This window comes from Rhinatrema bivittatum, chromosome 9 (genome assembly GCF_901001135.1).
Source record: "Rhinatrema bivittatum chromosome 9, aRhiBiv1.1, whole genome shotgun sequence".
NCBI lineage: Eukaryota > Metazoa > Chordata > Amphibia > Gymnophiona > Rhinatrematidae > Rhinatrema > Rhinatrema bivittatum.
In genome coordinates, this window is record NC_042623.1 from 236,425,274 (window position 1) to 236,450,445 (window position 25,172).

At 44.8% G+C, this 25,172-nt stretch overlaps 1 protein-coding gene across 1 annotated transcript in view; it reads left to right on the top strand.

Moving 5' to 3' along the window:
* The window catches only part of MCF2L2 (MCF.2 cell line derived transforming sequence-like 2), a 774,003-nt gene that overhangs the window by 570,918 nt on the left and 177,913 nt on the right, over positions 1-25,172 (top strand). Inside the window, 1 exon segment of the mRNA XM_029615373.1 lies at positions 21,833-21,958. Coding sequence (XP_029471233.1) covers positions 21,833-21,958 — 126 coding nt within the window.

Genomic DNA, 25,172 nt, shown 5'->3' on the forward strand with positions numbered 1-25,172 from the left:
CACAATTTTTAAGATTAAAAAGACTTTGCACAGAAGAGAATATATTTATTGATCATCTGAAATGAAGATGCGTTTTATTGCATGAGGCTTCCTGTAAATGTCTGTCATGAACCCTTTTTGCACAGAAGAGAATACATTTAAGTATTGATCATCTGAAATGAAGATGCGTTTTATTGCATGAGGCTTTCTGTAAATGTCTGTCATGAACCAGTCCAATGGGGACCGATGCCGATGCTTCTTTGGCTTCCTTCGATGTTGGGATTGGTCCTTCCACGGTACCAAGGCCGAAAATGTTGAACCCGATGTCTTCGGCCTGAGGGAGCTGGGCAGTTGCCCATCTCTGAACTCCCTGGATGCCAACGACATCAATGTTGATGGCTCGCCAGCCAACAGCACAGCTCTGAAGACCCACGATGTTGATGCCTCCAATGCCAATGGATCTATCTTTCACCTCCCAAAGAGCTTTTGACATACTACAGCACTGCACGTTTATACAGAACCGCCCTCACAACTGACATCACATCCGGACATACCATCCCTATATAATTACATTGTTCCCTCTGGGCGTCTCGCGCCCGGCGTCTCGCATCTAAGGAGCGCGACAAAGGGGCCTGCCCCTTTGTGCGCCCCTTCGTGCGCACGAGAGCGCTCTAGAATCTATTATTAGCAGACTCTCTTCTGTAGTTGCCTAGAAGGTGCGCTTTACTTTAATATTAACCAGCAACAACCTACAACACACAACAAGCAGCTTTATTCATATAACATCCAGCACCAGACTACGACCTCTCGGCATCCAACAGTCATCTAAGATTCATTCAACCATCTATCAACACTGCATGCAAACAGCAACAGGCAACCACCTTCAACGTCACTCAACAGTTGGACTTACCACTTTCCAATAATTTACTTAATGTGATATAGGGGTCTATCAATATCACCAAAAAACATACACCAATCAGCATGAGTGCATCCTACATACCAATACTAAAATACTCTAACTTCTCCTACAATACAACAAAAACTAAGACAGCACACTCATACTACAAATCTCTCATTCCTATCATGACTTCTCCATTCACTCAAATCATGGGATTAATGACATTCTCCATCCTCCTCCTGAACACACAATCACTACTAAAAAAAGCCATTCTATTAGGGGACATACTTACAGAGGAGTCTCCTGACATATGTGCAATAACTGAAACATGGCTCAAAGGCACAGACATTTCCACTATAAACCAACTACCTACAGACTCATACGATATATTCCCTATACCAAGAACCAAAAAGAAAGGAGGGGGACTGCTACTAGCAGCAAAGAAGAATTTTAAACTATCTCTACAACCCAGCCTTCCACCACACAAGATTGAAATTGGGCTATTTAAATCCAACAACCTACAAATTTGCTTAATCTATGCACCCCCAGGCATATTAGAAAAAAACCCATCGACTCTTACGGAATATATTGCTAAATATATCAACACCAACCTTCCCACCATCATCCTAGGTGACCTAAACCTTCACTTCGACTGCTCCCCACTTACACCTGCCTGTGAAGCAATCCTTTCATCTATTAATGCCATGGGTCTTAAACAAGTTGTCACAGGCCCTACTCATAATGCAGGCCATACATTGGATGTGATTTTCACGAACTCCCTTATTAAATCAGACACCCCTCAAAGCACGCCCATACCATGGTCGGACCACTACAGAGTAGACACTAGATGTACTGTAAATAGTAATTGCCACTCGACATTCACTAAAAACAACACTATTCAATTCAGGAAGAAATGTCAATTAGAAGACATCATTGAAGCTATTTCGGAAGAGAGCCACAATTTAGATCTCTCGAATGCCAATACAGCATGTACTACCTGGCATCAACTCACCGGCGACATCGCCAACCGACTTTGTCCGCTAATAACGAAAGAGATCAATTCAGAGAAGAAAGACAAGAAACCATGGTACACCACTGACCTTAGAAATAGGAAACGCAAGCTTCGTAAACAGGAAAAAAAATGGCTCAAAAACCAAGATTCAATTCAACAACAAATATTCAAATCACTACTCTACAAGTATCGTAAATCAACCGATGAAGCGAAGAAAAACTTTTACTCAGCAAAAATTCATCAATATCAGTTTAATCCACGGGCCCTCTTCCAATATGTATCTAATTTAATCTCCCCTGCAATTAACACTGACCATGAACATGAGGATGAAAATAAGTGTGAGAAATTAGCCTCCTATTTCCAGGACAAGATTTCAAATATCATGGCTCGTTTTACTTCTCCACATCAAAAAATACCCTCACCCACAAACGCACCACAGGATTCAGCCGCACTCACAAACTTTGAAACTTCCACTGCGTCTGAAATTGAAGCAATTCTAAAGAAAATCAAACCAGCTTTACACCCCATTGACATCATGCCAACAAAAACACTCCTTGCTATCCCCTCCAGGATCGCCCCTGCAATCTCTAACATTATCAACAAGTCTATTACAGAGGGAGTGTTTCCCACGCAACTCAAACATGCTATAATAAAGCCTACGCTTAAAAAACCTGACCTGGATACCTCTGAACCAGCTAACTATAGACCAGTTTCGAACCTCCCGTTACTATCAAAAATCCTAGAAAAAGTCATAAACAAACAACTAACTGACTTTCTAGACGAAAATCAATTACTCTTCCCTTCACAATATGGATTCAGGAAGAATCATAGCACCGAAACCCTACTGGTGTCCCTCTCAGATTCCATTCTACAATCCCTTGACTCTGGTCACTCCTATCTCCTAGCCCTACTAGATATTTCCTCAGCATTTGATACTGTCAACCACATTACCCTTCTCTCTCTACTTTCTCAAATTGGCATCACCGGCACTGCTTTAGCATGGATACAATCTTTCCTTGAAGATAGGACATACAGTGTCAAGCTGGGTCTCCAAACTTCAAAACCTAGAAACCTATCACAAGGTGTTCCACAAGGGTCCTCACTGTCCTCAACACTTTTTAACGTGTATCTATCTCCACTCTGTAAACTTCTGATGAAATTGGATCTACGTCATTTCATATACGCCGACGACGTACAGATAATCATTCCCATCAACGATACACTCGATAAGGCCATGAAAACCTGGGAATCAGCTCTGGAAGAAATAAAAAATCTTCTAATGGAAAACTGCCTTGCAATCAATACCAACAAGACAAAACTCCTTATCATTACACCACACAAGAACACCACACAAGAACACCACACAAGAACACTTCACCTTCTCCTTCCTCAACCACAGACCTTTTCAAGCTGAAGCATGTACCAGCCTTGGGGTTATGATAGATAATCATTTCTCCATGAAGGATTTCATCTCGAGCACGATTAAGAGTGGCTTCTTCAAGCTGCATACTCTGAAAAGGATTAAACCACTGTTACATCTCCAGGACTTCCGGACTGTGTTACAAGCCACAATCCTTCCAAAAATCGACTATTGTAATGCAATACTTCTGGGTCTACCGAAGAACACAATCCAACCCTTACAGATGTTGCAGAATGCTGCTGCTCGGTTACTTACGAACACTCGACGACATGAACACATAACACCAGCACTGATGTTCCTACATTGGCTACCTGTATCCTACAGGATTACGTTTAAAGTTCTATCTCTCATCCACAAATCCATTCACAATAAAGAAATGCAATGGTTTTCTGATCAGTTTATTGTTCACACCTCCAACAGACCAATTAGAATATTTCACCAAGCAAAACTAACTGCTCATCCTCTAAAACACATTAAATATGTATCCACCAGGGAACGCTCATTCTCCATTGCTGGTATTAAAATCTGGAACAACATGCCGTTGGACCTGCGTCTTGAGTCTTGTCACAAGAGGTTCAAACAAAATCTTAAAACGTGGTTGTTTGAACAAGCCTTTTATCAATGATTTCTATCTATCCTTTAAATCAACATTCCCATTTTATTTTTCCCAATTTCCTTTACCTGACCTATGTTTTTTACTCTCACCTATTGGGGTAGATTTTAAGAGGCGCGCGAACAGCCTACTTTTGCTTGCGCATCAGACTCAAGCAAAAGTACGCTGGATTTTAGTAGATACGCGCGGAGCCGCGCGTATCCACTAAAATCCTGGATCGGCGCGCGCAAGGCTATCGATTTTGTATAGCCTGCGCGCGCCGAGCCGCGCTGCCTCCCCCCGTTCCCTCCAAGGCCGCTCCGAAATCGGAGCGGCCTCGGAGGGAACTTTCCTTTGCCCTCCCCTCACCTTACCCTCCCTTCCCCTACCTAACCCACCCACCCGGCCCTGTCTACACCCCCCCCCTTACCTTTGTCGGGGGATTTACGCCTCCCGGAGGGAGACGTAAATCCCCGCGCGCCAGCGGGCCTGCTGCGCGCCGGGCCGCGACCTGGGGGCGGGTACGGAGGGCGCGGCCACGCCCCCGGGCCGTAGCCACGCCCCGTACCCGCCCCCAAAACGCTGCCGACACGCCCCCGGAACGCCGCGACGACCGGGCCCGCCCCCCCGACACGCCCCCGACACGCCCCCCTCCGAGAACCCCGGGACTTACGCGAGTCCCGGGGCTCTGCGCGCGCCGGGAGGCCTATGTAAAATAGGCTTCCCGGCGCGCAGGGCCCTGCTCGCGTAAATCCGCCCGGTTTTGGGCGGATTTACGCGAGCAGGGCTCTGAAAATCCGCCCCATTATGCGTAGCTTAATTCATTAATTGTACATCTACCCCACTTTATTGATACTGCGTAACTCTTGAAGATTAATGTATTATGGTTATTATAGTTAATGAAGTTAGCAAACTACCAGTTAATTCCATTATCGTTATTTATAAAGCCTGTTGCTGTTAAATGTAAAACCTGTTCTGATATTTGTTATGCTATAATATCTGTTATCTGTAAAGCCTGTTGCTAATTTATTGTTTCACTGTAAACCGAAGTGATGTATAACTATACGTACCTCGGTATAGAAGAATCTATAAATAAATAAATAAATAAATAAACCCTTTTCGTGTGTATGTAATGAGTATATCTAAAAATGGAATCTTATTCCAGTTGTGTGTCATGTTGAATTTCAAATTAGTGTCCAGACCATTGAGCCAGTCTCTAAATGAAAATAATTGCTGTTCACTTCCTGTCCATATCATAAAAGCGTCTATATATCTTTTCCAGACAGTAACATATTCAGCAAATTCATGATCAGTCAAATATACTGCTTCAAATTTAGCCATATATAAATTGGCAATCGAGGGGGCCATGAAGGATCCCATGGCAACTCCTTTAATCTGGATATAGAAGCATTTATTGAATGCAAAAAAATTATTACGTAGCGCTATTGTTGCCGGTTCAATAATAAATTGTGATGGTATACGTAGATGTGTTTTCCTTTTGTGCAGTTGTTCTTATATAATCTTTAATGCACCTTTTTGTGGAATGTTAGTATATAGTGCCTCAACGTCAAATGTTACAAGGATGATGTTATCATTCATTTCAGGTAATTCTAGCAGCATCGTAATGTATGAAGAATCCCTTACATAGGATGGGATCAATGGGACTGCCGGTCTGAGGAAAAGATCAATAAATTTAGATAAAGGTTCTAAAAGGGAACAATTAGCCGATATAATTGGTCTTCCTGGAGGGTCTGTCAAAGATTTGTGTACCTTAGGTAAAATGTACATTGTGGACATAACCGGATAATCAACTGAAAGAAATTTGATCTCTTTGTTTGTGGCAGTGCCAGAGGAGCTAGCTATTGACAATAAGTTGTCGATGGCTTTTTAATATTCAATGTCGGATCAGAGGTTGATTTCCTATAAACCTTTGTATCAGCTAGTTGTCTATCTCTTGGATGTATTTTTGCCTGTCCATAACTACTGCTTCTCCTTTATCTGCAGGTTTAATGATTATGTTGTGTTCCACGCCCGTGGACAGCCGCGGGCGCGCCCCCCTTCCTCTTCTTCCGACCAGGCCAGAGACGGGGCCGACTGCCCTGCGCCGAGCTCGGCGGCACAGGCCTTCGGGCTGGCTGCTGTGATCGGAGCCGTCCTTGCTCCTCCCTCACGGCCGCTACTGCTCTCCTCCGCGGCCCGGATCCAAGATGGCCGCCGCCATCCTTAGGCGGGCCTCTTCACTAGAATTAAAGGGACCTTGTCCCTTTAATTGCCTTCAGCTGATTCCTATCCACAGGGCCAGAGGAAGTATAAAAGGAGACTTCCTCTGACCATTCCTTGACTTGGCAACGTCTCCTGTGAGAGTTGTTTGAGTCTGCTTGCTTCGGTGAGTTCCAGCGTCTTGATTCCTTGTTCCAGTTTGTCTTGGTTTCCCTGGTTCTGGACTTCGGATGGGCTAGCGGTGATTCCTGGTATTTTTTTGATTTTTTTGAAAATGCCATACTGGGTCAGACCAAGGGTCCATCAAGCCCAGCATCCTGTTTCCAACAGTGGCCAATCCAGGTCATAGCAACCTGGCAAGTACCCAAAAACTAAGTCTATTCCATGTAACCATTGCTAATGGCAGTGGCTATTCTCTAAGTGAACTTAATAGCAGGTAATGGACTTCTCCTCCAAGAACTTATCCAATCCTTTTTTAAACACAGCTATACTAACTGCACTGACCACATCCCCTGGTAACAAATTCCAGAGTTTAATTGTGCGTTGAGTAAAAAAGAACTTTCTCCGATTAGTTTTAAATGTGCCCCATGCTAACTTCATGGAGTGCCCCCTAGTCTTTCTACTATCCGAAAGAGTAAATAACCGATTCACATCTACCCGTTCTAGACCTCTCATGATTTTAAACACCTCTATCATATCCCCCCTCAGACGTCTCTTCTCCAAGCTGAAAAGTCCTAACCTCTTTAGTCTTTCCTCGTAGGGAAGCTGTTCCATTCCCCTTATCATTTTGGTAGCCCTTCTCTGTACCTTCTCCATCACATTTATATCTTTTTTGAGATGCGGCGACCAGAACTGTACACAGTATTCAAGGTGCGGTCTCACCATGGAGCGATACAGAGGCATTATGACATTTTCTGTTTTATTCACCATTCCCTTTCTAATAATTCCCAACATTCTGTTTGCTTTTTTGACTGCCGCAGCACACTGAACCGACGATTTCAATGTGTTATCCACTATGACACCTAGGTCTCTTTCTTGGGTTGTAGCACCTAATATGGAACCTAACATTGTGTAATTATAGCATGGGTTATTTTTCCCTATATGCATTACCTTACACTTATCCACATTAAATTTCATCTGCCATTTGGATGCCCAATTGGATGCCCAATTGGATGCCCAATTGGATGCCCAATTTTCCAGCCTCACAAGCCTCACAAGCAGCGATTCCTGGTATTGACTTTGGATCGGCTAGCGGTGATTCCTGGTATTGACTTTGGACTGGCAAGTGGTGATCCCTCAGTGTGTGACCTCGGACTGGCAAGCGGCGACCCTCTGGCACTCGACCTTGGACTTCCTCCTGACCATTGTCTCCAAGGGCCCACCTAAGTCCCAGCGGCCCGGGTCCCTACGGGCTCCTCCCGGGGGGACCGCGGGCTTCCCTTCTCTTTGTGGTATGCTTGTTTAAATAGCCATGTTTTTAGGCTCTTTTTGAATAGTTTGATGTCTTTTTGCAGTCTGATTTCTGATGGCATGATGTTCCATAATGTAGGCCCTGCTAATGATAGGGTTCTATCCCTTACTTGAGTTAGTCTTGCAGTTTTAACGGAGGGAATCGTTAGTAATGCCTTGTTTGCGGATCTCAGGTTCCTGTTGGGGATGTGTACTTTCAGTGCAGTGTTTAGCCATTCTGTTTTTTCGCCATGGATTAATTTATGTATGGTACATAGTGATTTGTATTGTATTCTCTGTTCAATGGGTAGCCAGTGTAGTTCAATTAGGGTATCAGTGATATGGTCCCTTCTATTTTTTCCAGTCAGAATTCTTGCTGCTGTGTTTTGCAGTATCTGGAGTGGTCTAATTGTTGTGTATGGTAAGCCTAGGAGTAGGGTATTACAATAGTCAGTGCTTGCAAAGATTAATGCTTGTAGCACTGAACGGAAGTTGTTTGTAGTTAGCATGGGTTTTAATCTCCTAAGAGTCATAAGTTTGTTGTAACCTTCTCTTATTTTAAAGGATATATGTTGTTTCATATTCAGTTCAGTGTCAATCATCACTCCTAGGTTGCGTACTTTTTCAGCTAGTTCAATCTTTTGGTTGTTTTTCAGTGTAATAGGATTTTGGATGATTTTTAGATTTTTTCTTTCTAGATGAAGGAATTCTGTTTTCTCTATGTTGATAACTAACTCCATTTGGTTGAGAAGCTGTTTGATAATATCTAGATACATGTTGGCTAGGTAAAGAGTTTCTTCTATTGTGTTGTCAATGGGAATGATTAATTGAATATCATCAGCGTATATGTAATGTGTTATGCCCAGTCCAGCTAATAGGTGGCATAGTGGCAGCATGTATATGTTAAACAGTGTGGCGGATAGGGCTGACCCTTGTGGGACCCCTGTTTGTAGTTCTATTTTATTTGATATTGTATCTTTGATCTGTACTTGGAAGTATCTGTTATTTAGGTATGATTTGAACCACTTAATTGTATTGTTGCTTAGTCCTATTTCTTCTAGTCTGTTTAGCAGTATTCCATAGTTTACTGTATCGAATGCAGCTGATAGGTCTAGCATTACCAGTATAAAATGTTTACCGCTGTCAAACCCTCTCATGATGTTGTCTGTTAGTGCCAGCAGGAGAGTTTCAGTGCTGTAGTTTTTTCGAAAACCGTGTTGTGACGGGTATAGGATGTTGTTGGTTTCTAAGTGTTCTGCTAATTGGTTTTGTACAGTTTTTTCTATTAGTTTTGCTAGAAGAGGTAGGTTAGATACCGGCCTATAGTTGCTAAGAACAAGGGGATCACTGTTTTTTTTCTTTAAAATCGGTTTTACTATTGCTCCTTTAAGCGTATCTGGCATGGTTCCTTCTGTTAAGGATAGATTAATGATATTGGTTAGAGTTAGAGACTGTGGAGGCTAATTATCCTTTGACTTTCTCCAAATATTTTCCAATTTCTTCAATGCCCACTTCTGATTCAATAAGGTAGATGTATACCATGATGCTCTTCATGGTATACATCTATCTTATTGTGGGACATCCTGAAAGAGGTGCAGGAGTTGGCCGAGCAGCTGCCTCAGCAGCAGCAAGACACCGTCCAGTGATTGGTACATAAGGGTCTGTAGTGCAGAAAACACTGGGTCTGTTCAATCTATAATGTTTTTAAGGCGGCATCAAGAGTCTCTGCTGCAGGGATCAGTGCCCGCAAGCTTGCCTGGCTGCAAGCCTCGGATCTCCATCAGGAAGTGCAGGAAAGACTTGCTGACGTACCTTGCACAGAAAAGAATCTCTTCAGAGGTAAGATGGAGGACACAGTGGCCCAGATTAGGGACCACCATGCGACACTTACAGCTTTCCGTGGGCGCTCAGGACCCATCTTCCTCATCCAAGAGGCCTTCAAAATTGGGCCCCAGGAAGTCTTTCTTCCGACCGAGGAGACATTATCCTCCACTATCTCGTCCTGGCAACAACTGCAGGCCCCTTGTAGCTGTCCCAGGCATCAGAGGGCCCCAAGGCCCTAGTCGGCGTCTCATTCAACTCCAGGGATGGAGTTTTGACTAGGTCAAAGAGAGTATAGCCATGGTTATCAGTCGGGGGCAGGCTATGATTCTATGCAAACCAGTGGTCCTCTCCATCATTCACAGAGGGTACAAATTAAATCTACTGAGTGCCCCACCAAATTGCCCTCTTGTCCATTTTGGGGACCAGTAGCACATCAGGGGGTGCTTCAGTCAGAGCTTTCCTCCCTCTTAACAGCCAGAGCGATAGAGCCCGTTCCACCATGGTAGAAAGGGAGGGGATTCTACTCCCGGTACATCCCAATTCCAAAGAAAACAGTGAATCTGTCCCATCCTAAACTTAAGGGCCTTGGACAAGTTTCTAAAAAGTGAAAAGTTCAAGATGATTTCCCTACAAAAGGGGAATTGATTTCCCTACAAAAAGGGAATTGGCTATGCTCTTTCGACCTAAAAGACATCAAGATCTATCCAGGTCATCGGAAACATCTCCAATTCATGGTGGGAAAGCAGTACTTCCAGTACCACGTTCTGCCACTTGGGCTTGCCGTCTGCACCTTGGGTCTTTACAAAATGCTTGGCTGTGGTAGCAGCACATCTTCACAGACTGGGAGTTCACGTTTTCCCTTAGCTGGACGATTAGCTGGTCAATAGCACCTTTCGGGCAGGGGCCAAGGAGTCCATGTGTGCGACTATCCAGGTGCTGGAGTCCCTAAGGTTCATCATCAACTACCCCAAGTCCCATTTCAGTCCATCGCCTCAATTGGACTTCATTGGAACCCTGCTAGACAAGGCTCAGGCCAAGGCCTTCTTGCCATAGTAACGGACAATTGCAGTGATGACCATCATGGTAGAGATTCAGCAGAGTCAGCAGGTATCAGCATGGCACATGTTGAGACTGTTGGGCCACATGGCTGCTACAGTGCATGTTACTCCCTTGGCACATATGTACATGCGAAGAGCCCAATGGATCATACAATCCCAGTGGCTTCAAGCCACTCAGGATCTACAGGACTGATCTGAGTCACCCCATTCCTCCGGAACTCCTTGTCCTGGTGGCGGGAAATTTCCAATCGGAACAGTGGTTACCCTTCCAAAATCCTTGGGTTCAAATTGTCCTAACCCTGGATGCATCCACCTTGGGCAGAGAAGCCCATGTTGATGGATCCAACACCCAAGGGCTGTGGTCCACCCAGGAACCTCTTTGGCAAATCAATTACCTGGAACTCCAGTCAATCAGAAACACACTGTGGGCTTTCAGAGATCGGCTGTCAACAAAACTGTGCTGATATAGACCAACAACCAAGTGGCAGTGTACTACATCATTAAGCAGGGAGGTAATGGTCACACGGGATGGGGCTCAGGGCAATGTATCTGGCTGATACAGAGAATGGGATAGTGGACAGACTGAATAGTGCCTTCAGACCCTATGAATAGTCTCTGGACCAAGGGGTAGCAAATTGGATCTCCTGCCCTTGGGGAAGCAAGGATATGGATCTGTTCACAGCCCCTTGGAACAAGAAGCTTCCTCAGTTCTGTTCCATGTACAAGACATTCGGCAAGCTAGCCTCAATTGCCTTTGCCCTGCATTGGTGCCAGGACCTCCTGAATACACAATCTCCAGCTCCACTGGTGGCAAAGACTTTATTGAAGCTCAAGGAGAACAGATGGACTGATATTCATAGCCCCTCATTGGCCTAGACAGATAAGGTTTCCACTTCTTCGGAGATGTCCATCTGGAAACCTATCAGACTGGGGACTTCCCCAGATCACATCATTCAGGATCAGGGTAGGATGCAACATCCCAACCTTCAAACCCTGTCGCTCATAGCTTGGATGTTGAGAGGTTAACTTTGCAACCCCTCAATCTAATCAGGAAATGTGTCACATATCCTCATAGCTTCCAGAAAGCCCTCTACCAGAAAGTCCTATGGAGTGAAGTGGAAGAGGTTTTCCATGTAGTGTAAGCAAAAGGCTATAGATCCTTTTTCCTGCTCAACACAAAAAACTGCTTGACTACCTTCTACACCTCTCTGACATTGGTCTCAAGATTAACTTACGGTTCATCTGAGTGTGACTGGCACATATCACCATGGTGTAGAGGTAAGCCCAACTCTATAATTTATGCGGGGCCTGGTTCAGCTGAAACTCCCCTAAGGCCTCCCACTGTGACAATGATAATGAACCAAAGACAACGACAAACCTGTTCCGTAGGAAAAAAATCAGCAGAACCAGGGGTCACGATTTGAAGCTCCAGGGAGGAAGATTCAGAACCAATGTCAGGAAGTATTTCTTCACGGAGAGGGTGGTGGATGCCTGGAATGCCCTTCCGGAGGATGTGGTGAAGACCAGAACTGTGAAGGACTTCAAAGGGGCGTGGGATAAACACTGTGGATCCATAAAGTCAAGAGGCCGCCAATGAAGAGTGGGTGACTCACCAGAATGACAGCTACTGCCTGGAGACAATACCCTTATTCAATAAACATACACATGCTTACTGTGACTCCAACATCGCTCTAAGCTTCAACAGCAAGAGGAAATGTGGAAAAATGGATTTACACTCACAAAGAGGGGAGTAGCTGGCTTGTTACGGCGGTTACTACCCCAAACCAAATAAGCCTGATACTTCACCTTCAATGCACATACAGCATAGTTCTCTGCTTCAACGACAGGGGAGAAGAAAAAAGGGTTCGCACTCACAAAGCGGGGAGTAGCTGGCTTGTTACGGCGGTTACTACCCCAAACAAATGTGTCTGATACTTCACTTTCGATGCATATCCAGCATGGCTCTCTGCTTCAACGGCATGGGAGAAGACTGATACATCACGCATTTCCAGCATAGCTCCCTGCTTCAACAGCAGGGGAGAAGAAAAACAACCAATAAGGACTGTATAACATAGTCTGGGTAAAACAAATAAGCATGGGTGTAGCTTGCTTATTGCGGCGGTTACTACCCCTACTACCCCTAACTAATCAAGCTAGATATTTCAATGGTGGGGGAGGAAGGTAAATAGAACCAAGAGCTAAGAGAAACAGATAAGTATGAGAGAAAAAATGTGTGAAGCTTGCTGGGCAGACTGGATGGGCCGTTTGGTCTTCTTCTGCCGTCATTTCTATGTTTCTATGTTTCTATGTTGAGTCACTGCTCTCCAGTAACCTGAGGTACCTGACCTGGAAGGTCATATTTTTGGTGGTGGTTGTTGCAACAGAGATGGACCCGTGGGGTTGATGCAACCCGTAGGTAAGGACCTACAGGTCCCCACCATCGGCAGGCGGAGTGGGCTGATAGAGGCCGATGAAGCTTCACCTATACCAGCCCTCGTTCCCCGCGGGTTGAGCCTTTGGGTGCCGGGCCGGCAGGACTTAGGTGGGCCTCTGTCTGTAGTTGCAGTAGGAGTTGGTTCAGGCCAGAGACAGCAGGTGAGAGATGGTACAGTCTTACTCCAGACTGGGTAATGTCCTGGAAACTCGGGCGCCAATGGAACAAAGGCAGACGGGGGTGCTCGAGCAAAAGCAGGCCAAAGCCTGAAGAAACCACATCCAGGGAGTAAGTTGGAGAGGCGTCCAAGGGCAAGCTTGAGTCAGGGCTGGCGGCAATCCGAAGGCAGTGGCAAGCAAGGCTGAGGTCTGATCACGGAGATAGTCAAGAGCGTAGTCAAGCAAGGTAGAGGTCTGATCACGAAGATGGTCAAGAGCTAGTCAGGCAAAGCGGAGGTCTGGGTCTGGAGATAGGCAATGCATAGTTGGACAAAGCAGAGGTCTGGGTCTGGAGATAGGCAATGCGTAGTCAGACGAAGCAGAGGTCTGGGTCTGGAGATAGGCAATGCGTATCAGACGAAGCAGAGGTCTGAGTCTGGAGATAGGCAGTAGCGTAGTCGGACGAAGCAGAAGTCTGGGTCTGGAGAATAGGCAGTAGTGTAGTCGGATGAAGCAGAGGTCTGGGTCTGGAGAATAGGCAGTAGTGTAGTCGGATGAAGCAGAGGTCTGGGTCTGGAGATAGGCAGTAGCGTAGTCAGGCGAAGCAGAGGTTTGGGGCTGGAGATGATCAATGGCAAAGTCAGGCAAAGCAGTCAAAGTCCGTGTAGTCAATCCGAAGCATGAAGCAGGGTAGGAATGAAGAGATAGGAACAGGAACAACGAGGAACCGGAACATAGGGATGAGGCAAATCTCTAGGAGGCAACGAATACTCAACCAATGTGGAAACCTGTTGCAAAGGCAACGCTAGGAAGCAGAGCCTGATTGAAATCATCATCCTGGTTGATGTCATCATCCGGGACCGCGGCTAGGTTCCCGCCGCGGTCCCTACTTAAGAATCAGTGGTGCACGGGCACCTAGGAAGGGGCACGGCGTGAGTAGCAGCATCTCTCCACGTGCCACGCGGAGAGGCCGACGAGAAGTGGAAGCAGGACTGGGAACACCGGGGATTGTGGCAGAGCCGGAGGCACTGGGGGAGGACAGAGCTGATGGCCCACCACCGCCAGCGAGGAGGAACCAGAGGCTGGAGTCACTGAAGAAAGGTAAGGGGGCCGTGCCGCGGGTCTGCAGCAGACAGCACGCGTAACAGTGGTCACTTCAGTGCACAGGATCAGTGAGTTCCATGCCTTAACGACTTATCCACCTTACACTAAGTTTTTTCATGATAGGGTATGTGCGCAAGACCACCTTAAGTTCCTATCCAAAGTGGTGTCAAATTTTCATCTTAATTAGTCCATTGTCCTGCCAACGTTTTTTCCTAGGCCTCATTCACACCAAGGCAAATGAGCTCTGCTTGGAGCAGACAGAAGCCCATAGGCAGTCCACCCAACTTTTAATTTCTTTTGGTAGGAATAGGTTGGGCGTTGCTATTGCCAAACAGACACTATCCAATTGGATAGCAGACTGCATCTCCTTCTGTTATGCCCAGGTGAGACTACATCTTGGGGGTCATGTCAGAACCATGGCAGCATTGGTGGCCCACTTGCGAGCAGTCCCCATGGAAAAGATCTGCAGAGCTGTGATATGGAGTTCCGTCCACTCATTCACATCACATTACTGTCCTATTGGCATTACTGTCCTATTGGCCAAACCTGCTGTCGCATCAGCCATGTGCTGTCGCACATGGCTGATGCGACAGCAGGTTTGGCCAATCTGTCCTTCGGAACTTGTTTGAGGTTTACAACCCAACTCCTCACCTAGGTTCCATTATTTCTGTTCAGGCTGCCCCCCTCCTATTACCAACAAAACCTTGCTGTTGTTGCACCCATTTTTGTTGGGGGGGTGTCCTGTAGCTAAGAATTCACTCGTGTGAGGACTGCCATCCTGCTTATTTTTGGAAAAAGCAGAGTTGCTTCCTGTAACAGGTGTTCTTCGAGGACAGCAGGATGTCAGTCCTCATGAGACCGGCCCACCTCCCTGAGGAGTTGGGTCTCCATTTTATGGGTTTTGTTTCTTTATTATTTTCTTCTTAATTCTATGTATTAAGACTGAGTGGATGCATGGTATAATGCATCCTGGAGCATGCTCAGAGAGGCTCAGTCAAAGTTCTAGAAACTTTGACATAAGTTTTCCATGCCGGCCTCCGTCAGATGACGTCACCAGATTGTGAGAATCGACATCTTGCTGTCCTCATAGAACCCCTGTTACAGGTAAGCAACTCTGCTTTATTTTTGAAGTTTCACACATTAAACTGGTCCTTGGATCGGTTCTTTTCAACATTTTCGTCAGCAACATTGTGGTAGGTTGTCAGGAAAGGTTTGTCTTTTTGCTGATGATACCAAAATCTGCCAATAGGGTAGGTAGCCAGGAAGGTGTATAAAATATGAGGAGGGCTCTAGCAAAGCTCAAGGAATGATTTAGGATCTGACAGCTAATACTTAAAGTAAAAAAAAAAAATGCAATTATGCGTACAGGATGCAAAAAGGGAGAGGTAGAGTAGATTTGAGTGAAATTCTGACCATAAAAGTAGAGCAGGATCTGGGTGGTAATCGTACCTGATGATTTTAAGGTGTCCAAACAGATGGATAAATTGATGGCAAAAGCCAGAAAGATGCTTGGTTGCAAAGGGAGAGGAGTGGTAGCAGAAAAAGGGAGGTGATATTGCCCCTGTATAGGTCCTTAGCAAGACCTCATTTGAAATACTGTGTACAGTTCTGGAATCCACCCTTCAAAAGGATATAAACCAGTTGGAGTTGTTCCAGAGAATGGCTATTAAAAATGATCAGTGGTCTTTTTTCCAAAGCATATAGGGGCAGACAAAGATCTAAAGATGTACACTCTAGAGGAAAGGCAAGATAGGGGAGATAAGATAGAGACATATAAATATCTCGAATGTTTCCATGCACAGAAGGCTAGCCTCTTTCAACAAATAGGGGGCTCTACAATGAGTGGTCATGGGATGAGGGTGAAAGGGGTTAGATTTGGAAGTAGGTAGTAGATGTATGGAACTGCTTCCCCATGGAGGGGGTGGAGACTAAAACAATATCTGAATTCAAGAAAGCATGGGATAAACACTGAGGTAGTGTAGGGATTGTAAAGCTGAATTTGTTGGCCTGTGTAGACGAACTAGATAACCTACACAATCTTTTTCTGTCATCACATTTCTAGGTTTCCATGTTGCAACTGGTAAGCAATGACAAAGTTCCTGATATGCTACAGCATTTTCCTTCAGTAGTGGCAATAGCCCCAACACAGTTCTTTCCCTCCTCCCTCTAGCCATCAACCCTCTGCCTCTTTCACCAGCCAACTTCACCAGGAAGTTTGAGCACACAGGATCCCATTATCTCACGTTACTTGCTGATACCATGTATTCAAACTTCAGAATGAAGACTGACTGGGGAGAAAGTAGACACAAAAAAAGCAGCTCTACTCTCCTCTTAATAGAGACAGTGGGGGGAGATCATGGGTGGAGAGGAAAGTAAATGACAGAAAGAATTGCACAGGCAGGGCAAGGGAGAGGAATGAGAGGGAGGATCAAGGGAGGAAGACAAAAGGATAGTGCGGTGAGGGTGGAAGAAGGGGAAGGAAGAGCCCCCTGCAAAATAACTGCATGCTGCCCCAAAGCAGTCCTACTGCAGCCAGCCATTGAGATATCAGTTTGGTGTGCCACAAAAAAAAAAAAAGAGCAAACCATGAGAAAGAAAATGCTATAAAGCAAAAATATAAAGCAAAAATATAAAGCACTGTCAAAACTCATTAAGAGAATGCACCAAAATAAATAGTAACAGCAACTGAAATTCTATATTCTAAGCTGTAAAAAATGTGGCTGGCTCCATCATAAACTATAAAGTTTATGTTTACACTGGTCTATAGTAGGCTAATACAAAGAAATAATGAAGATTTTGTCAAAGTCTTGGATGAAGTAAATTCCTGCAAATTGATCAGTGAAATAAAAATGGCTTTAGGTTGTCCACAGAGAAAAAAAGTTGTAATATAAGAGTTAAAGAAGTAACAGGAAAAACTAGAGTCTTCTGAAAAAGTGATCAAAAAGTAGAATCAAATCAAGTCAGACCAGTTCCGTAGGAGATTAAAAAGCAGATAAGTAAAGGCAAATATACTATGGTTAGGAATTTAAAGGACTTCAAGAATGACAGATATGCCAAAAGACATTCAAGTTATTGTAAAGAACTAAATCTACACATGAATGGGAATACAGTGCTGTAATTTTAGCCATTATTTAAAAGAACTATAGCAGAGTAACTCCTTTCATAAGGCCACCTCCCACTGTTACTGTGCTTTCAGTCCCAACCCTAATGATGTGTCTAGAACTTGCTATGAACAGGCACAAACGCTTGGGTTTCTTAAAACATCTTTATGAAGTGAACACAGTTGGCAGGTTATATGGAGACAAAAAATGAACAGATCACTTCCGAGACACATGACAACGGAAGAAGCAAAGTGGACATCTTCCACTGAGGAAAGGGGAGGGGTGCAAATAGTGTGCATGCAAAAGAGGACAAGAGATATTGGTTACTTCCTCTGGTGTTTGCAACAGATCCTATGATTATTAATGAATTGAAGAATGATTCTGAAAATGTACTGTGCCCAATGCAAAACTCTCCTAAGCCACACAAAATTTCCCACACAGAAAACATTTTATGTGTCAGGGAAAAAAAACCCAACTTGCTCGAATATCTGCATCATCATTTTCTGCTATACAATTTTGCTATGTAAATTACATGCGCCCATTGATCATACACTGAATATACAAATATTTAGGGGCGGATTTTCAGAGCCCTGCTCGCCTAAATCCGGGCGGATTTAGGCGAGCAGGGCCCTGCGCGCCGGTGCGCCTATGTTCAATAGGCCTACCAGCGCGCGCAGACCCCGGGACTCGCGTAAGTCCCGGGGTTTTCCGAGGGGGCGTGTCAGGGGCGTGTCAGGGGGCGGGCCCGAGCCGTGCGGCGTTTAGGGGGCATGTCGGCAGCGTTTTGGGGGCGGGCCCGGGGTGTGGTTACGGCCCAGGGCGGTCCGGGGGCGTGGCCGCACCCTCAGGACCCGCCCCCAGGTCGCGTCCCGGCGTGCTAGCGGCCCGCTGGCGTGCGGGATTTACGCCTCCCAGAGGGAGGCGTAAATCCCCCGACAAAGGTAAGGAGGGGGTTTAGACAGGGCCGGGCGGGTGGGTTAGGTAGAGGAAGGGAGGGGAAGGTGAGGGGAGGGCGTTAGAGGATTCCCTCCGAGGCCGCTCCGATTTCAGAGCAGCCTCGGAGGGAATGGGGGTAGGCTGCGCGGCTCGGCGCGCGCCGGCTATACAAAATCGATAGCCTTGCGCGCGCCGATCCAGGATTTGCGCGGCTACGCGCGTATCTACTAAAATCCCGCGTACTTTTGCTTGCGCCTGATGCGCCAGCAAAAGTATGCCTATTCGCGCGGTCTGAAAATCTACCCCTTAGCTTTTAAAAAATGTTAGGGGTCGATTTTAAAAGCATTGCTCATGCTAAAATGCCCACCTACGCACATATCTGGTCCACGCATCAGCAATACGGATTTTAAAAGCTGCAATTTATGCGCATATATTTGTGTGGGCAAAAAATAAAAGGGCAGAAACAAGACAAGGCATGGACGTTTTGGGGCAGAGATATTTCGCACATATTTTCTTATTTTAAAACCAAAGGCCACAGCACACAGAAACTTATTTGCAACGTATTAGCCGCATATATTTACTGCTGCTCCTGAGGAGGAGCAAGTCTGCAGATCTCGCGTTTTTGGGCTTACAGAATAAGATGATTAGTCCAGGTCAACAGGGAGGCATGCAGGATGAAGAACCAGAGTGGTCTGGATGACCTTGATACTGACTGGGTAAACTGGTGGACTAACTGGAAAAAAAACTTGGAATGTCCCTTGAGTGAGCATGTTTTAAAATCCACCTACATAAGCACATTAAAGCCTGCAAAGTCCTATGGAAGAAAAGCAAAATAGGTTTGCTTGAGAAGCTCTTAAAGTTAGGAGCATACTTACTCTTGGTAAATGTATTTTAAATCATGCACGTGCAAGTGCGTGCATGATTTAAAATTCAAGCATATCTCCACTCATGCACTGATATGTGCGTGTATGGGCGTTCTTGCGTTAGTTTTAAAATTAGCCTGATAAATTTTTTAAAACATTTTCATGACAAACTAAAAAAGAAAAGAAGGTATATCAAAAGAATATAGCACAATAATATCTATGAACTAACTTGCAGTCATTACTAGAATTGTAATAGTCTGTGCCATTACTTTTACAGCTGATGTGCACACAATATGCCTTTCCCAAAGTGGCCTACAATAGGCAATAGCTAGTCATATTCAGACTTGTGTAAAATCTCCTAAGGCCATTCCAATAATTAAGCAATTTATTAGAGTGATGAAATTAAAGCCTGTGAACACTGATGAGGTGGAGAAGGCATAGCCCTTAAATGAGGCAAACCCCCTCAAAATAATTGCAATTTGGAAGATGTGATTTGAATATGTGATTAATAAGGTGCCAGATTTTAAAAGCCCTGCGCGCTGGTGCGCCTATTTTGCATAGGCCGCCGGCGCGCGCATAAGTCCCGGGGCTTCGTAAAAGGGGCGGGAGGGGGCGTGTCCGGGATCAGGGAGCAGTCCGGGGCGGGTCCGGGGGCGTGGCGATGGTTTGGGGGTGGGCCGGGAGGGCGGTCCCGAGTCCCCCAGCACTGCGGCCTGTGCCAGAGGATGCCGAGGCGGCGCGCCCAAGTTACGCCTGCTTCAAGCAGGCGTAACTTGCCCAACAAAGGTAGGGGGGATTTAGGTAGGGCTGGGGGGTGGGGTAGATAGGGGAAGGTGTGGGAAGGTGGGGGGATGCGGAAGGAAAGTTCCCTCCGAGGCCGCTCTGATTTCAGAGCGGCCTCGGAGGGAACGGAGGCAGGCTGCGCGGCTCAGCGCGCACAGGCTGCCGATTTTGCGCAGCCTTGCACGCGCTGACCCTAGATTTTATAAGATACGTGCGGCTACGAGCGTATCTTTAATAATCCGGTGGCGCGAACAAAAGTACGCACGCGCGTATGTTTTTAAGATCTACTTCTAAGTCTACTAGCTGACACCCATTGAAACTTCATTAGAGAATAAGTTGGATTCAACCCAGCATTCTCCTCCATGCTCCAGGTTGACCCAGCTCTACCCCCTACTCCCCAGCCCATCCCCATCATATTTGTCCATCTATTGGCTTTATTCCATTTCTCCAGCAGCTCTCTTTGCATCCATGACACTTTCCAAAGATGAAAAGATTGATAGACTATTAATGGCTGAAGGGTAAACAAACCTGTCCATGCTTGTTAGAGTAATGTAACATCCAGAGGAAAGCTATTGTACTTATTCTTCACTAGGCAACCCATTAAACGAATTCTGACTTTAACAGGATAACAAAGAACTGAAAAATTCTAAAACAAATATGACGCATATAGCAAATTACACCTAACTGCAGCTAGGGAATTATTTCTGGGTTGGCTATCTTTTCAGCTCAGTATTAAATGCTATATATAAAGTATAAGACAAAACTAAGAAAAAACAACACAGAAAATCTGCATTTCTTGTTGAATTCTAAATGGTTTACACAAACAGCTAACATTCTTAAAATCATTCATCCATTCTAAATAAAGTAGAACCCTTTGTTTATGGTTCGTCTAAGACACAGTTGATTTTCATCTCTACGAACTGATTCTGTTTCATAATCCTGCAGTGCAACATCAGCCTTGTCAGTGGCACAAGAGAAACAAAACAAGTGGTTGGTTAAAAGACTAACACATAGCAAGAACTTTGAGAGCATTCGTGAAACAAGTATTCTATTAAGGGAACACGCAAGCCTTCTATATTGACATGGATGTTCCATGGCTGCATTATCAGCTGTGTGTTCCATTTTATTTAACATTATCTGCACAAAATCTTTTTTCTAATCAGGGCTCCAGGCTTTTCCAGCTGACTCAAGCATAATTGTCCTGAGGCTATTCAGGATTTCCCCATCAGTTGAATGTTCTTAACTTTTTACTGAATGCACAGGGAATTAATGAAATACAATTGATATTAATAAAATATTCATCATGTAACAAAGCATATATCAACTGACAAAAATCAATCGCATTTGAAATCTGGGAAGCAAGGTGCAGACTGTATGAGGATTAATGGGATGGTAATTGAAAAGTCAGACAAAATTCCTATTCCATATGATTCAAACTGAGAACAAAAAATATTTTATATCCTACATCTTTAAAAATCCCAAATTAACCATTTTCACCTGCTGCATGGTATCAAATCTGGCCTAATGTCAAGTTAAAATGAACCAGGCTGTCAAGCCAGTCCAAATAAAGGCCTTAACTGGATATTCAAGTAGGATTTCTTTTCTTCAAATGAGCCATGTATCTAAAAATGTAGGATTTTGAAAAAAAAAGTTATAGCCTTTCCTCCCTCCAAATTTTCTAAAACAAGTGCTCTTTCAGCTTAAGTAAATCTCGTTCGTTTCTATTCTTGTACTGGTGTCTTTTTTTTTTTTTTTTTTAAATATGAGTTCCTTTTCATCTGAACTGCCTGCATAGTGTTCTTTGCATCTCCTATTTTGCTCGATAAAGCTTGAATAAACAGAAACAGTCTCCTTCATAAAAAAAAAGAGAGCCTTAATACACCTTAGTATTTCAAGGAGTTACAAGCAGATTTGGTTTCACGATATTAATCAAATGGAATTTGCATATGCAATGCCTTAGAATGAGCATATCATAATTAGTATATTTCATGTTTCTAACAGGAAATGTTAAAATACAGCAAGAATTCCGAAGGTACGGCTGAACTGGAAGAAGCTCTGGCCACAGTGCAGGATATCATCAAGTCAGTTAATGACTCTATGCACCAGATAGCCATCACCGGATTTGAGGTATGCACCACAGCAAAAGCATATATGAACTGAATAAAAAGTATCCTAAAAACCATAATATTCCAAACAACACTGGAAAGGGCTTGTGGAAAGTATAAAGTACAAGGACAGATGATGTGGTTAATGCAGTTAGTGTAGCTGGGTTTAAAAAAAGGTTTGGACAAGTTCCTGGAGGAGAAAGTCCATAAACTTCTATTAATCAGGTGACTTGAGGAATAGCCACTGCTTATTACCAGCATTAGAAGCATAGGATCTATTTAATGGGGGGTTTTTTCATTATTCTTTTTATTGAAATTTTAATTAAATTCACATACCAAGAAACACGTTAGACATAGAAACAATGAAGTATCAATACCATCCTTAAATAATTATAATAACACCATAGGTTTAGACAAACCCTATCGTGTCCCTATCACAAACATAATACTTCAAATTAATGGGGTCCTCTATACTAACTACTTATTAAGGGATCCACATAATAATCAATTGTTATCACACTATAATTAATAAGCATTACATTTCAAACAGCTAAGAGGAGAAGATTTCTATATAAGAGATAGTATCAGTGTATTAGAGGGGGTCTCAGATCTAACTGGCATTTACTCCTTTACCCCCTCTTGTATTTTATCTTTATCGGACAGGAACTTAACTAGTTGTTTTGGGAGGAAAAAGAGATAAGTTGACCCTTTATATCTAATTTGTCCCCTACAGGGAAATTTCAATAAGACATTCGTTCCTATCTGCTGGACCTGTGATCTTAAAATCAAAAATTGTTTTATTTTCCTTTGTGTGTTTCTTGACACATCGGGATAGATCCTCACCTGCATATTCAAAAATGTATGCAATCTGTATTTAAAAAACAATTTAAATATCCAATCCCTATCCATTTCCAGTACAAATGTTACTATCATGGTACTTGGTTCAGCTAAAATAGAATCTGAAGTTTCTAGCAACTCTGTCAGATTTAACAATGGGGTCTCCTTATTAATTTCTCGAATTTCTCCTCCATTACCTCCCTCCTTTTTTCCTTCTAGATCTTTTTTCCCCTGTGGGAATTAAAAAGCTCATCGATTGGCAGTGATTCCAATGCTTCCACACCCTCTAACTCCTGCACATTTAATGGGCAGACTCAAATGGGATTTGACCCTGCTGCTAGGGGTGGGGGCGCTGAACAAAAAAGTGAGAGGGCACAGGCTTCCTGGCCCACCCCCGGCTATGCCTGTTTCCCTCCAGTGGGGAAACAGCCAATCAGTACAGCTTGGGGAGGAAAATTACTTTTTCCATTGATAATCAGGCTAAATTAGCCATAATATTTGGGGAGTTCCAAGCTGGGGACTGCAGTGGAGCATTTACTGAATAAGCAACACAGACTTCACCGTGGAGAGTAGACTACTGTGCGAACAGGTTACACAAAACTGCTTGTCCAAAAATACTGTAAGTCCTTGAGAGGTCATTCAGACAGCAATGGGATATAAAGATATGAATTGATTACCAAGTTGCAGCTTTGCAAACATACTCAAAGGGAACTACTCTAAGATGAACAACATAAGGTAGAGCTCAGAGTTGATGAGTTTCGACTAAGACTGTGATCTACAATCCTGGTAAGGTATAGCAGTGCTGAACACATTCCACTATCCAGGTGGACAATGTACGTTATGCGACTTAAGACGCCAAGTCTGTTAATGTCATACGCAACAAATAAATGCGAAGCCTAGCAATGCAGTTGAGTTCTTCTCTTATACTAGATGAACTCTTCATGCCTTAGATTAAGAGTCTTCTTTCTCCTTCATAGACACTTGCTCTCAGAAGTAAGGTATACAATACAATAGATAGATATGGGAAAACTGAGACAAACTTTAGTAGAAAATTCAGGTGAAGGACTACTTGTTCATGGAAAAATTAAATGTATGGCATGTAGCAGATATGAGCTTGGAGCTTACTGACTCTTGTAGCAGAGGTAATTGCAGGAAGGAATGCTACTTTCCATATCAAGAACTAAAGAGATCTCTCTGCAGTGGCCCGAAAGGTGGCCCCATGAGTTGAGGAAGTGTTATGGTTTTGAGGTGTTTGCGTGGAGTCTTGGGTACTATGGAGATGACCACGCCCACAGGAGGAGCCCCGTGAGGAACCACAGTACTAGGCTAGACTTGAGACACACAAACACAGAGATTTGTCTTTTATTGTACAGCTGAGGTATACCACCAGAGGTGGCAGTAGTGAGGTGATCCAAAGGTAGCAGTCCAGGGACCCTTGGCAGAGGGGACCCATCTCACAGAGCTAGTATAGGGTGATCCGGATGCAGGTTCCCAGTGCAGCAGAGCTGTAGATGAGACAGACTGAGAATGTTAGATTACTCACTTGCAGATCGATACAGTAAAGTGCAACCGCGGTTACCCTGCTCCTAACTCGCCTTCTACTCACTTTCCGGCCGCGTTAGCCCTTCCCGCGATACACTATCCCCTTTAACTCATCCCTATCGCCTCTTAAAATCCCCGGGTGACCCCTTCCGCCCGCGGCATGTATATTAAATGTAAACGAGCGAATTAGCTATTCCCTCCCATACAGTAACGCGCGCCCCGACTATCGCTTTTTTACCCTGCCGTTTTGCCACGCGTTTACCCTGCTAACTTACCGCCTACCCTTACCCGAGCGTTAGAGGCAGGGGTAAGGGTAGACGGCAAACTTTCCCCCAGCCCCCGCTCACCTACCCTGGCCGCGTCTAGTCTCCGGTGCAGCCCCAGTCCTGTCCCCTCCTCCCGAAGCAAAAAAAAAAACCCCGAAAAAAAAGTAGCAAGAGAGCGAGGGGAGAGACGGGCAATCCTACGCTCGGGCCTGCCAGTCCCTTGTTCTCTCCTCCCGAAGCAGGGCGCGAAAAGCAGCCTTGCTCCGGGAGGAGGGGGGGGGGCAGTTTAAAGCGACAAAGCGACTTACTTTTGCAGCCCCCCCCCTCCGGACATCGGCGACGACCGCGGCTCCTGCCTCCAGCCTCCAGCTGTCAGACAGACGCATCGCACGTGGGAAAGCGGCCCCTATGCGTGCAATTGGCTGCTCAAGACGTGACGTCACATGCTGTGACGCCAAACGTCGTGACGTCACGTCTTGAGCAGCCAATTGCACGCATAGGAGCCGCTTTCCCACGTGCGATGCGTCTGTCTGACAGCTGGAGGCTGGAGCCGCGGTCGTCACCGATGTCCGGGGGGGGAGCTGCAAAAGT